The 14,278-nt window shown below is 32.9% G+C and overlaps 1 protein-coding gene across 1 annotated transcript in view; it reads right to left on the reverse strand.

Annotated features, from left to right (window-relative positions):
* Positions 1-14,278, reverse strand: part of DMD (dystrophin) — a 1,770,560-nt gene that overhangs the window by 1,303,579 nt on the left and 452,703 nt on the right. The window contains exons 29-30 of the mRNA XM_030807549.1: positions 3,500-3,610; positions 2,925-3,098 (exon numbers count right to left, since the gene is read on the reverse strand). Of these exons, the coding sequence (XP_030663409.1) occupies positions 2,925-3,098; positions 3,500-3,610 (285 nt within the window). The remainder of the gene's footprint in view (positions 1-2,924; positions 3,099-3,499; positions 3,611-14,278) is intronic.

A 14,278-nucleotide genomic window follows, 5' to 3' on the forward strand; every position in this document is an offset into this window, starting at 1 on the left:
GAGTAGCATTTTGCAGCGGTGGTCAATATCTAGCTTTTGCATTTTCTGTTGATTGAATATTTCTATTTTTAATTGTCTACACACATGCAGATATATGTGTAATTTGCAGCTATTCTTATTAAACAGAGTTAATCATATATCTGTGTGTTTTGTGATATATATATATTTAGTTCTGCAATCAAAGAACATAAATGTCAATTCTGAATTTTACATGACTTCTATCTTAAATGTGGGAGTTACATAATTCTAGCCATAAATTTGGATGAATTAATTCACTCATTCATCGGGTATTTATTGAGTGGTTACTATGAACCAGATAGTATTTGAATCACTGGGAAGCCAGTGGTGGCCAAAACACACACATTCACTGTTGTTCTCATGGTAATTACATATTAGTAAGATAAAGCACCTAAATTTCTACATCATAATTTTAATATATATTGTATCATAATATCAGAAAGTAAGGTCGTTTTCACTATTAAATTGCACAACTTTATTTTCTTAAAAGTGCTGATGAAAAACAGATATAAAAATATTATTTACAATTCACATGTACATCACAACTATAAAGCACACACATATGGTTTCACAAAAAATAGGTTGCTATAAAAAAGCATCATAAGGCAAGTGTCATAACTTTGGAAGACAGCTATGTTCACAATTATACCACCAACACCACTCCAACACCACTTGATATCTTAATTTTGCTTTGTAGTTTTCCTAGAAATATATGTGTTTGTATGTATGTGGCCATGTATTCAAATATATATATGTGTGTGTGTATATATATGTATACATGTGTATATAATAGTTTACAATATATATCTCTGCTTTAATTTGTTTAGTCATAAATCTGAACTATCAGTACTTATTTTAGTATTACTAAAAAATAAACCTGCCAGTAGGTAATTGTTTTTATGGAATTAGAACGAAAATTGGGTTTAATTTCTCTTTTCAGTTTAAAAGTAATGACTAAAAACATTTTGTAAAGGCTGGGCAATCATCTGATTGATGCTACATGTATATTTACATATTAATCCTCTCTTTGACAACTGATGTTAACATTGCTTTATTACTAAATTATGACTTTTGTCTGAGCTTTCCAGATGATATTATTTACTTCATTTTACTTTTGTCTTAGAAGATATAAAAATATATGTGTATCTGGAAACACTGAAATTATTATGTTGGAAATCAACTATGCTAATTTGGAATCAGAGATTTTTCTAAATTATTTACTCTCTGAACTTCAAAAAATCTAAATGCTTTATTTTGATGAAGAAAGTTCCCTCAAGGTACCGTTAGCCATTAACATCGTTTCATTCAATAGGCAAGTAAAATATTTATAAACAAAGAGGAGAAATATTATTTATATTTGTGTTCATGCCACTAAGACTTTTATAAATAGACAAACATTTCTTGAAGGCAAGATATGATTATGGTATATACCATAAAGCATCTTAAATAACGAAAAAACTAAACAGTATAAGGATATTCTTATGAAAGAACTGCTTGAATTGGTCCTGATATTTAAGCCAGAACCAGAAACCAATTGAGCAAGTGCCTTGAGCAGTTTCCTTTGTATTGACGCAGGGCACAGTCACAGCTTCACACAGGTGAGATTGTTTTCAGGTCATATTTACTGTTAGATACATTTTATAAGGTAACATTAGAGACCTGTTTCTAGAAAAGAACGAAAAGCACTCACTTTGCAAATATTAGTCATGAATAATGTACTTGGGTCATTTATGCTTTCCTTTTTTTTTTTTTTTGCAAAATTTAAGATGGGATATGTTCCTATATATTCCTATCCTTACTCATCTAATATCAACTAACTACTATCTATCATTTCTATTCCAAGTTTCTTTTTGGGGGTGAGAATAACTAAAGTAATTATACCACAAAAATGCAGCTTGAATTATGAAAATATATTATTGAATAAGAATACCTCATATTTTTCACACATAAATATATGTATTTATTTTAAGATATTTGTTAAAAAGAAAAATATTTTCCCATTCATGATATGACTACAATGTATCTAAAGGAATCTGTTTTTCATTAATATTATGGAATAGATGTAGAAACAATACTTAAAATATCAAGTACTAAATAGACTTGTTTTCCCTTTAATGTTAATAACATTCTGTGTTTTCATTTTATGTGACTTTCCACTCTAATGGTCGATAGTACACATAGAGGTATAATAATACTTATGTTACTCTAGTAGATGCAATCATACCTCAGCTTTATGTTTTCAGAGGAATCATCTCAGTTGGTGAATTTCCAATAATAGCAACATAGGACACCGTTCAATATTATAAAGTTTAAATCACATTTATGCTATAGGCTATTTGTACCTTTCCATGCCTTTTAATTCTGTGTTGTCTTGAGGCATTTCAGTGTATATCCAGTACTGGTGTTTAAAGGAAAGTTATTAAAGTTTGGAATAAGAGTACCTGAATTGGAATCTTGCTTTGCCATTCACCAGCTGTTTGTCCTTAAATTCTCTCAGGTAATCTGTAGCCTTAAGAATTAAAGGTGACTTCTGTATGTCATTTAGCTTACTTGGCATCCGTTATTTCTGACGTTGTTACGATTATTGCAACTACTGTTGTTGTTACTATTTTTAGATTAATATATTTCCTTTCTAGATTTCCATTTAAAATATATTTAAAGAATCATAAAAATGAAACACAAGCAACATTCTTTTATATCCTGCACAGTTCTTAGCAGAATTATAGATTCAAAAAAGACACACAGAATAGGCCACAACACATGTGCCAATTTTTGTTCTCAACCTTAAAATTACATAGTATAATTATTATGATTATCTGAAAAAAATTACCTCTTATAAAAGAGCAGATATTTCTTAATGAGGAAAGTCAAGGGGTACCTGCGTATTTGCCACCAGAAATACATACCACACAATGATTTAACTGTGACTGTACTACTTCCTGTTCCACACTCTTTGTTTCCAACGCAGGCAAATGCATCTTCACTTCATCTAAAATCATCTTACTTTCTTGTAGACGCTGCTCAAAATTGGCTGGTTTCTGGAATAATCGAAACTTCATGGAGACATCTTGTAATTTTTTCTGTAAGGACAGTGTAAAAAGGCACTGATTTAATTTTGCCTTTCAAACAATAACTGGTCCTATTTTTATTAATAGCTTTGCCTTTATTTCTGAAGATATACAGAAAAATAAAAATAAAATAAAGCAATATTTTTCCATTCATCCAACACAGGAAAATATACATTTGGGAGAATGATTCAGCAGTTTTTTCTTAATGTTATACTAAATAAAAGGTAATTCATTAACCTATTTTATCTTAAAAATGTAGAAAGCAAAAAACTCATTGTTTAGACATCAAATTGTAGTTTTCAAATAATGTCCTCAAATCCAATCTTGCCAACAATCAAGTTGTCTAATATAGACTGGAGTATGTTATAATGCCCAACAAAAAGATGCTCCTTAGTTTCTGAAATAAAATATACCTGTGCAACATCAATCTGAGACAGGACTCTTTGGGCAGCCTCCTTCCCCTGGTTATGTTTCTTCATTTCTTCTAAACTGATCTCATGACTTGTCAAATCAGATTGGATTTTCTGTTGGGAGGATAGCATTATTAGTCAGCATGCTCTACAAAGAACAACTAATTTTCCAAGAAGACGAAATTCAGAAACTCTCCTAAACCATCACTACCATGTAGCTTCCTTTAAAATGACCATAAATTGGCCAAGAGCGGTGGTTCACGCCAGTAATCCTAGAACTTTGGGAGGCCGAGGCAGGTGGATCACTTAAATAGAACTATCATAAATATTTTTTACTTCCATAAATTATCAAAGTGAAATGATTTATTTCTTCCCTATGGGATTATTATGAAAAAAGCATTAATCATTCTGAGACAATAACAACTATTTCAGATATCATTTTCAATAGGCAATTTATATCTTATACGTAGAATTGATACGTTTTATCTTTGAAGTTACACTCAAATCGGAACAAAGACAAGATGTTAATCTGTAAGGTTCAGCCAACTGTGACAGGGATGAGATATAATGAGAAAATTACATGTGGAAAATACTCCTTAATCACGTTCTTTTTATTTTATTTTATTTTTTTGTAGAGGCAGAGTCTTGCTATGTGACCCAGGCTGGTCTCAAACTCCTGGCCTGAAGTAATTCTCCTGTCTCAGCTTCCCATAGCACTGTGATTACAGGCGTGAGTCACCGTGCCTGGCCTTAGTGTTGTCTTCTCAGTCATTATGTGCCATATTTCAGCTAAATTTCAGGGAAGCTATGAATCTAAGAAACGGAAGTTAAATGCCCCAAACAGGTATTGCTATTTGTCTGACAGATATTTGATGGCTTCCTGCAGATACTGATTTTGAATTTTAGATAACTATAAAACATTTCAATATTTATATATTCAGTGAAGACATTTTCGATCAAGTTCTATTGTACAGTATATTCCGCATTTAACATATGACTTTCTGAGCCAGTGATAGGCATGGAACTCTGCAGCATGTGGATACAAAAACAATACATTTATTTATTTATTTCTGTCAAATCCATAAAAAATCAGCTAGTGGTCAAATCATTCTAATTTAAAATTCAGTCATTATTAGATTATTATAATTGACAGAAGAAACTAAATTATACCAGAGTGCCCATAACATTATCATGCAGATCATTTTGGATAATGCACATTAGTGTAAGTGAATTTACACCAATTGGAGTAAATTCTGATACATATCATTAGAAGATAACATCAATTTTGCTTAGCAGTTTTCAGAGAGAACTATAGCCCTGAACTGAGTAATGAGAATTACACCAAGAACATGGGCTAAGTGGTTAAGGAGCTCCTTATGCAAGGTTACAAATTCACAGATGTACCTTAATATTATTCCTTAGAATATTAATCCTAACAATTATAGAGGCAAATTAATTATGAATTACCGCAATAGTTAGAATTCTGCCTTAAAACAAATGAGAGCAAATACTCATATAAATGTACCTTATTTTATTACCATACAGATGATCTTCATTGGTTGAATAACTACCTCGTGTGAGAAATACGGATATGTTTCGGGAACCTAGAATCTGGGAGTAGGGATCCATCTAGGTGGATGACATTATTTATAGAGCAAGAAACATCACAGAACCTATAAAATTTGATGGAAGTATGCAGGGTGGAGAGATGCTTGTATGGAAGATGTCGTAAGGGAGTTGATGTTAAAGTAGAACTTTGAATAATTAATAAGCATTGCTGGGAGTAACAGATGCTTTCATCTTGGAAATGTTAATCCTCCTCAAAAAGGTGGGCCGATAACAACCATGTCTGTGCCACATAATTCTGGCCAACTCCATATTATGAATGATCAGAATATGGACAATGCTTGTGTCAACAGAGAATCATCAGAATCTCTCTCAGAAAATTAGAATTGACAGAAGAGTCTGGTCAAACTGTGAGTGCTTCGAATTATGTCACATATACTAGCAAATTGTGCTTATGAAGTCCCTACCTTGTAGAGTGGATTGAGGAAGAGCAACGGTCCATGAACAGAGAGAGAAGAAAGAAGTAGATGCATAGGGAGTGAGGTGGTAACAAAAACACTGATGGCTTCCAATAAAAGGCTGCAGTATGGCTTTATTGATTTATTTATTAATCTTTTAAGATGGAGTCTCCCTCTGTCACCCAGGCTGGAATGCAATGGCACGATCTTGGCTCACTGCAACCTCCGCCTCCCGGGTTCAAGCGATTCTCCTGCCTCCGCCACCCAAGTAGCTGCGATTACAGGTGCCCACCATCACGCCCAGCTAATTTTTATATTTTTTAGTAGCAACAGGGTTTTACCATGTTGGTCAGGCTGGTCTCAAATGCCTCACCTCAGGTGACCCACCCACCTCGGCCACCCAAAGTGCTGGGATTACAGGTGTGAGCCACTGTGCCCAGCCCGTAGATAGCATTTTCCAAAGAGGACTGCAATAATAGCTCCCACAGCACATGCTCCTCTTACCACTCCCTCATCAAGAGGGGAAGTTTATTTCTTCAGCTCTTTAAATCTGGGTTGACTCTTTGACTGCTTTGACCAATAGAATATAGTCCAAGTGCCAGTTATGGCAAAAGTCCTTAAGTGGCCTGGCAGCTTCCACTTCTATCTTTTTAGAAAAGTCACTCTTAGGGTGCTCCATTTTAGAATCCATCCAACATATTATGCTCTGAGAAAGCTAAGTCACATCGAAAGGCCATGGATAAGTGCTTCAGCAACAATTACAAGTAGGCTTTCAGCCAGCAACTGCTAGCCATGTGAGTGAGTGATCCTGGACGTTCAGCCCAGTTGAGCTTTCCAGGTTACCATAGTATCAGCCTACAATGGACCAAAATCACATAAGAAACCCCAAAAGAGAATCATCCAGGTGAGCTTTCTCAACATGCAAAACCATTAGTGGGAATAATAAATGGCTATCATAAATAACCAAAAAAGAGGCATTAATCCCTTCTTGAGTCAAAACTTTATTATTGCCCTTGGCTTCTATGACACATTCCTGTTTCCATATGACAAATCTTTCTCTCTCATTTGTTTTGCTTTAGTTACTTCAATTTCGTTACCTCTAAAGAAGAGTCCTAAATACTGTATATGCAAACTGGATATGCAAGGATATAGGAGTTGTAAAAACAAAAGCATTTCTGGTTGAAGAGAAACAAGGTGTGGGGACAGGGCACTGAAGAGCATAAGGAGTTTGGCAAAAATATAACAAAAAATGTAGGTAGAAATCAGGTATTAAATAACTTTATGTCCCAAATGAATGGTTACCACTATTTTGATCACAAAGATAAATTTCAAAATTTGAAATTGATCATAATCACAGATAACAGTAGTTTTATTGCTAATATTTAATCTGATAACTAAGGAAATTCAGAGGGAGGAAATGGGACTGTAAATCAGCAGTATGCTGAAGTGAGTTTGCATTTTAATAATCACTATGTGTGTCTGAACAGAAAGAGAGAAAGGGAAACAGAGTACATTTGTATAATATGTATTTTTTTCAGTGTTTTCAAGTGTTAGAGGAAAGCAGGAAGAGAGAGCAAAGAGAGAACCATGGAGAACACAAATTTAACTGACATGGAAAGAAAAGCACCAAATAAAGAGAAAGAACAGTCAAAGAGAAGGAAAAGAAGAACTAGAAAAGAGAGAAAATCTCACATCAATTGATGTGGGAATTTTAAGAATGAGAGACAGAGGTCAACAGTGTCAGTCTGAGATAGGGTCAATGGGATCAATAGTAATCAGGGTACATGAGCTGGTCAACAACCATTGCAGCTAGAAGAGAGACAGTGGATGATGAGAGCAGAAATCGTATTTTCAAGGGCTGGCCTGATTAAGGATCAAGGAGCATTCTAATAAAAATAGTTTAAATTACTTTTGCAGACTTTTGTCTCTACACAAAATAAAATTCAGGTCAATCAGACTTGAACATACTTTAAGGCTACGTGAAAGGAGCCAACAGGTAAAGTGATTTTGTTTTAAATGTAGGAAGATAATTGATTAAAAAAAAAAAAACCTGTTTAAAGCAAGAAAACCAGAGTGAAGCACAAAGCTCAGGGCCAACAGAAAATATTAACAGGAGGAGAGGTGGCTCTTTTTCAGAAAACAAAAGAAAGATGTGAAGATGCAAGAAGTTGAATACTTCCTACTTGGTGCTCTCAGAGTATCAGGGTGAAATCATGTTAACAGTAATCAGGATTTAAATTTCAGGCCTCTCTCTTGCCACCTTAGGCAAAAGCATCAACATGTTCTGAACTTCGATTTCCTCATGTCTAGCCCAAGAATGATAATAGCAAGCCAGCAGTGAAGTTTTGTTATCTGAGAAATTCACATTTCTTTAGTAGTCAACCACATTGGTTTTGGTCAAAAAGATCAGATTTGACAGTATATGTAAAAATACCTGTCCATGTTGTTTGCACAAATATTTAGTTTTAAGTTATCAGTGATATAACATGCCATTTCCTTACAAGCACAGAACCCTAGGTATCTGCAGAGGATGAGAGGAGAGAATGAAGGTGGAATTTAAATCAAAGTGATGAAAGTTCAATAGCAATTGTGGAGACTGTGAAAGGAAACTGAAAAAAAAAAAATAAGAATATACTCAGAGAGGGTAGAGGGCCCAAATTATATATCTGTAAATCATATCTGTGTACATGTATTTAAAAGTTTTTCCATCCCCTTAGCCTCCAAGTTTAGTAGAGGAAAAAATGAAGTATACACAGAGTCCTTTAACCTTTTATACCAGAGCGGTCAAAGAAGAGCAAAAAAAAAAAAAAAAAAAAAAAAAAAGATAGAAAAGAAATCATCATCAGTATCCTGACCACTACAGACATTTGTGGGAACTTATGTACTAACACTTTATATAATTAATTCTATCTTCTAACCATATTAACATAAGTATTTATCATCTTCATGTACAAATGAAGGTAGAAATGTCAACATGCCGAAGGTAACATAACTAGGAAGTAACAAACTTGCTGTCCCTTAACAATTATACTGCCTCTTTAATTATGATTTTAAAATAAAAGTATCCTCCAAATGGACATTTGTGGGAAAAAAAAAGAAATTTAATCTTATTTGTATGTTGATAGCATTTAGTTAATTTAATTCAACAAATTGTTCAGTTTCTACTACTCAATTCCACACAGTGAGAACAAAACTGTTGCCCCTATACTTACAGAAGCTTTATTTTGAGAGGCAAAATGTAGATATGTTAGTAAATTACAAAGCAGAAATATATGCAATGTAATAGAAAAACTAACATCACACACCAGGGCCTGTCGTGGGTTGGGGGCAGTGGGGGAGGGATAGCATTACGAGATATACCTAATGTAAATGACGAGTTAATGGGTGCAGCACACCAACATGTCACATGTATACATATGTAACAAACCTGCATGTTGTGCACATGTACCCTAGAAGTTAAAGCATAATTTTAAAAAATTTTAAAAAACGAAAAACTCATGCTCTGTGACCAGAAAGATAAATATTAATATCTGCTATATAATCTGGTGATTTTTAGAAAATTTACATAATTTAACTAGCATATGGCTGAGAAAGGGTTTTGGAGGGTCAGAGAATAAGAATACAGGATCTAATTTTAGGCTGTAGGAAACAAACTAGCAAAGATTAGGCTTGGGGCATGCAGAGTGTGTGTGCTTAATTTAATGGAAGAGAAGACTGAATGTGAGTAAGAATTACTATCTAGATGAGGAATTAGTATGAAGATACAGAACCTTAAGTTTCAGTTCCTCTCACTTGCAAGAGACCCTTCTATAACCCAAAATTTAATTTTCTATTTATAATTTTATTTTCAAAGACTGCCCCTGGAAATTCTAGAAGCTCGGCATTACAAAGCAAAGCAAAGATAGCATTAAGTGATCATTGCAACACAAGGCTTCCTGATAAGTTCCACATTTTCCCAAATGAGCCATATTGTTGTCATAAGTCATAAATAATAGGAACAACAATAACTTACAAACATATAATCAAACACTCGACTTTTATCTGTTGGCAGGAGACATGAAGGACCAAGTAACCTGTGAGAGGAACGTTGGGCAATTTGGAGCTCAACGCAAAGCATTCCATGGAATTTGAAATATACGTATTTCTATTAAATACTTAGAAATAACTGTTGAGGATGAACTTCTGTTTTTAGAAAGGTTGCCGCCACTAAAATTATTAACATTGAAAAAAATCATCATTGAACATCATATAAAAGTGAGACATTTATCATAATGTATAGGCATTTCTAGAGAAATTCTCATGTTTGTAGTACTGTTGCAATATGATTAGAGATAAAATTTTCTTTATGCATTGTGTAGATTATGCATTAAAAAGAACTCAGTGGTTAAACATATTTTGGAAATTAAAGATGAACATGTGTCTATACTACAGAACTTCTCAGAATATATATTAATATACATTATGTATATCCAAGAATCATACAATACTTTGCAGATGTAATCCTTTTGCTTTTTTTTGCCAGAGTGTATCACACAAGTAGATTTTGAAAAAGGCTATCCATCAAATACACTTAACATATTCATTAATAATAATTCAATTCATTACTAAAATTATAAAATAAAATGTATTTATATTTCCAATTGATTCTACCATGGGAAAGCTGTAAAACATGCATGACACATATTTTGCCAGCATCTTTACACATTAATTCCACGAAATTTACATTTAAATTGTAGTTAACTTTTAGCTTGTACTTGGAATATCTTTTACCAGCTACTTTACCTAACCTCGTCAGAATTTTATTCTGGAACCACATAAGTAAAAAATGCTTATCACTTTAGTGCAGGCTTATTGTGAAATAGGTAAGTAACTTGTACAAATAACACAGTATTACTGAAACCTCTGGGAAGAACAATCCCCTATATAAAAATGACTCATAAAAAAAGACAATGTAATCATTTTCTTTTTTGACATTATGAGAATATGATGAAAGAAAATGAAATTGTGGAAGAAAACAATGGGGACAGAAGATTTAATCCAAAGGAAAATGATCTCTATTCTTGTCTACTAGACTTCTAAGTTGTACTAAATATGTGAGGGATGTATAATTTGAGTTATATTTTCACCTAATATATACATCTAGTGGGATATGGATAGAAAGCATTTGAAGAAAACAAATAACCCAACCACAAACAACTATTCTTGTGAAATTATCAGCATGGCTTCATATAAAATCAGTAAATTCTAACGGAAACAAAGTGAGAGGAAATAGCAAAACAGGGATACTGATGTGAACACTCACATATGCTCTATGAGGTATTCTGAATCCAATACCTTTCAGAATCACTAGATTTTCTTCATCAAAGTCAAGTAATATAAAGCAAATTATATCATCATTCCATTATATTAAAAAAGACATTTGAGCTTATCTCATCATTCCATTATAAAAAAGGCATTTGAGCATGCAGTAATTATGTTCACAGCACTATATAGTAGGAAAATAAAACAAGTGAAATCGAATTAACCATTTTTCCATTGAATATGGTAAAGGGCAAAATTATAGAACCAAAAAATCATTCAACCATTAATCACATTTTAAATAAAGGACTTTACAAGTAACTGAGCAGACAGCAGGGCTTTTTTTAAAAATCATGCTTTACCTCATAAAACCATTCTCATATATCCAATTAAAAACAGAAAATGGCAAGCAAAATTATACTGTAGCTGGCTAAAGTATTTAACAGAATAAAGAAAATGATATCAAATAATTATTGGAGTTTCTGTGGTGCCAAAGAACATTTAGAGAAACATTTAAAGAAACATTTAGAGACATTTAAAGAGACATTTAGAGAAAATAAGAAAATATTTTAGAAAAAAATATTAAAATATTTCATGTTGAGACTACTGATTGATGGAGGAATGTACCACTGTTAGATTGGTAATTTTGAAAGAGACAGTAATTTTGAAATTGTTATTTTCAAGAAAGGGAAATGGCCACATATCACACGTACTTAGAAAACTGAAGAAAGAAAATATACCAAAAGATCTGGGACGATATATACTTTCCAAAAGTAAGAACATGCAAGAAATGTAATTATTTTCATAGAAAAAAAATGTTGAAAAGTTTCAGGTCATACTTTATAATAATTCAACAAGTATAAAAAGAAGAAATTCACACAGCTTTTTACTACTCTTTTTTTAAAACACCCCTAAGTTGAGTTACTTAGAAAAATATTACTTTTAAATTAAATTTTGTCAGCTAAATAAGTTTTGACTTTTATCAGAAATATGCAACAGGCCAAAGGAAACAGTCTATTTCAGTGTCTCTCCCACATTGTTCCTTGACATGTGAGTTTTGTGGTATATCAACATATTTCTAGAGGAAAAAGTGTCTGTGCCTTCTTAACAAATTTAGGTTAAACTTTTAATTTTGAAAATACAAAATAGTGGGTTGAAAATCTCCAGCAGAGAAGTATACAAATTTTTCTGCATAATCTTGACCATAGAACCTTTTAAAAATAAAAAATTGGACATTGTATATAATTATTACTTATAATATACCTGAGAAACAATGTTATGCTTAGTTATAATAATGACAATGATAATAGAAGAGTCCATTATAATAATGTATTATCTAACAATGACATTCTTCACAGAAATAGAAAAAACAATCTTGAAATTTATATGGAACTGCAGAAGACCCAGAATAGCCAAATATATCCTAAGCAAAAAAGAATGAAACTGGAGGAATCACTTTACCTAACTTTAAATTATACTACACAGCTATAGTAACCAAAACAGCATGGTGCTGGCATAAGTGGAGACACATAGAGAAATGGAATAGAATAGAGAACCCAGAGATAAATCCATACATCTACAGGGACCTAATTTTTGACAAAGTGCCAAGAACACACTTTGGGGAAAGGAGTCCTTCAAAAAATGGTGCTGGGAAAATTGGATATCCAAACGCAGAATAAAACCAGACCTCTATCTTCAACCATATACAGAAATCAAATCAAAATGGATTAAATACTTAAATCTAAGACCTCAAATTATGAAACTACCACAAGAAAACATTGGCGGAAACCTCCGGAACACTGGTCTAGGCAAGAAATTCATGAGCCATACCCCACAAGCACTGGCAACCAAAGCAAAAATGGACAAACGATATCATACCAAGTTAAAAATCTTCACAGCAAAGGATACAACCCACAAGGTGAAGAGATAACCCATGGAATAGGAGAAAATATTTCCAAACGACCCATCTCACAAGGGATCAATACCTAGAATGTATAAAGAGCTCAAACAACTCTATGGGAAAAAACTAATAATCTGATTAAAAATGGACAAAATATCTGAATAGACTTTTTTTGAAAGAAGATAAATGAAAAACGGGTATATGAAAAGTTTCTCAATATCATTGATCATAAGAGAAATGTAAATCCAAACCACAATGAGATATAATCTCACTTCAACTAGAATGGTTTTATTTATATAACAAGCAATAACAAATGTTGGCGAGGATATGGAGAAAAGGGAACCCTCATACACTGCTGGTGGGAATGTAAACTAGTACAACCACTATGGAAAACAGTTTGGAGATTCCTCAGAAAACTAAAAACAGAACTACCATACAATCCAGCAATCCCACTGCTGTGTATATAACCAAAAGAAAGAAAATCAGTACAATGAAGAGATATCTGTACTCCCGTGTTTTATTGCAGCACTATTCACGAAAGTCAAGATTTGGAAGCAACCTAAATGTCCATTAAAAAACGAATGGATAAAGAAAACATGGTACCTATACACAATACAGTACTATTCAGCCATAAAAAAAGAATGACATCCTGTCATTTGCAATAACATGGATGGAACTGTACGTTATTACATTAAATGAAATAAGCCAGTCACAGAAAGACAAACATCCCATGTTCTCAGTTATTTGTGGGAGCTGAAAATTAAGATAATTGAACTCTGGAGATAGAGAGTAGAAGGATCCTTACTAGAGGCTGGGAAGGGTAGTCAGGGGTTGGAGAGGAAGTGGGGATGGTTAATGGGTACAAAAATTAGAAATAATGAATAAGACCTAGTATTTGCTAGAACAGGATGACCATAATAAAAAACGAATTTGATTGTGCATTTTAAAATAAACTAAAAGAGTACAATTGAATCTTTATATCACAAAGGATAGATGCTTAAGGTGATAGATACCCCATTTACCCTGATTTGATTGCTATGCATTGAATGCCTGTATCAAAATATCTCATGTAACGTTTCCACACCTACTACGTGCCTACCAACATTAAAAATAGAAATAACTTATTTTCAAATAATTATGGTTACTTTTCAAAATAGATAAACGAGTAAAGCAAACTCTAGGGAACATTTTGGAATGCTGCCTAGAGATAATTGGGAGATTGTACTTGTTGTAGGTTAATTTTCACTTAATAAAGGGCTAATTATTAAAATGGAGAAAGCAGATCTGAGTTAAAATATCAGCTTCAGTCAAAATGCTTTAGCATTAAAATTCATTAAATGTAACAGAATGTAAACAATGGGAACATTATGATTTTACTATGTAAGATATTGCAGACATCCGTAGGCCATCAATAAATATCTACCATTTAAGTTAATTCCAGGTTATTTAACAACAGTCATCATATTTCACCCTTTACTATGCATCAAAATAATGGAGTGAAAAAGTTGATGGTAACCTTCAATTATCTTTCTAAATATATAATAGTAGTTCATATATTCT

Source organism: Nomascus leucogenys, chromosome X (assembly GCF_006542625.1).
Source record: "Nomascus leucogenys isolate Asia chromosome X, Asia_NLE_v1, whole genome shotgun sequence".
Classification (NCBI taxonomy): Eukaryota; Metazoa; Chordata; class Mammalia; order Primates; family Hylobatidae; genus Nomascus; species Nomascus leucogenys.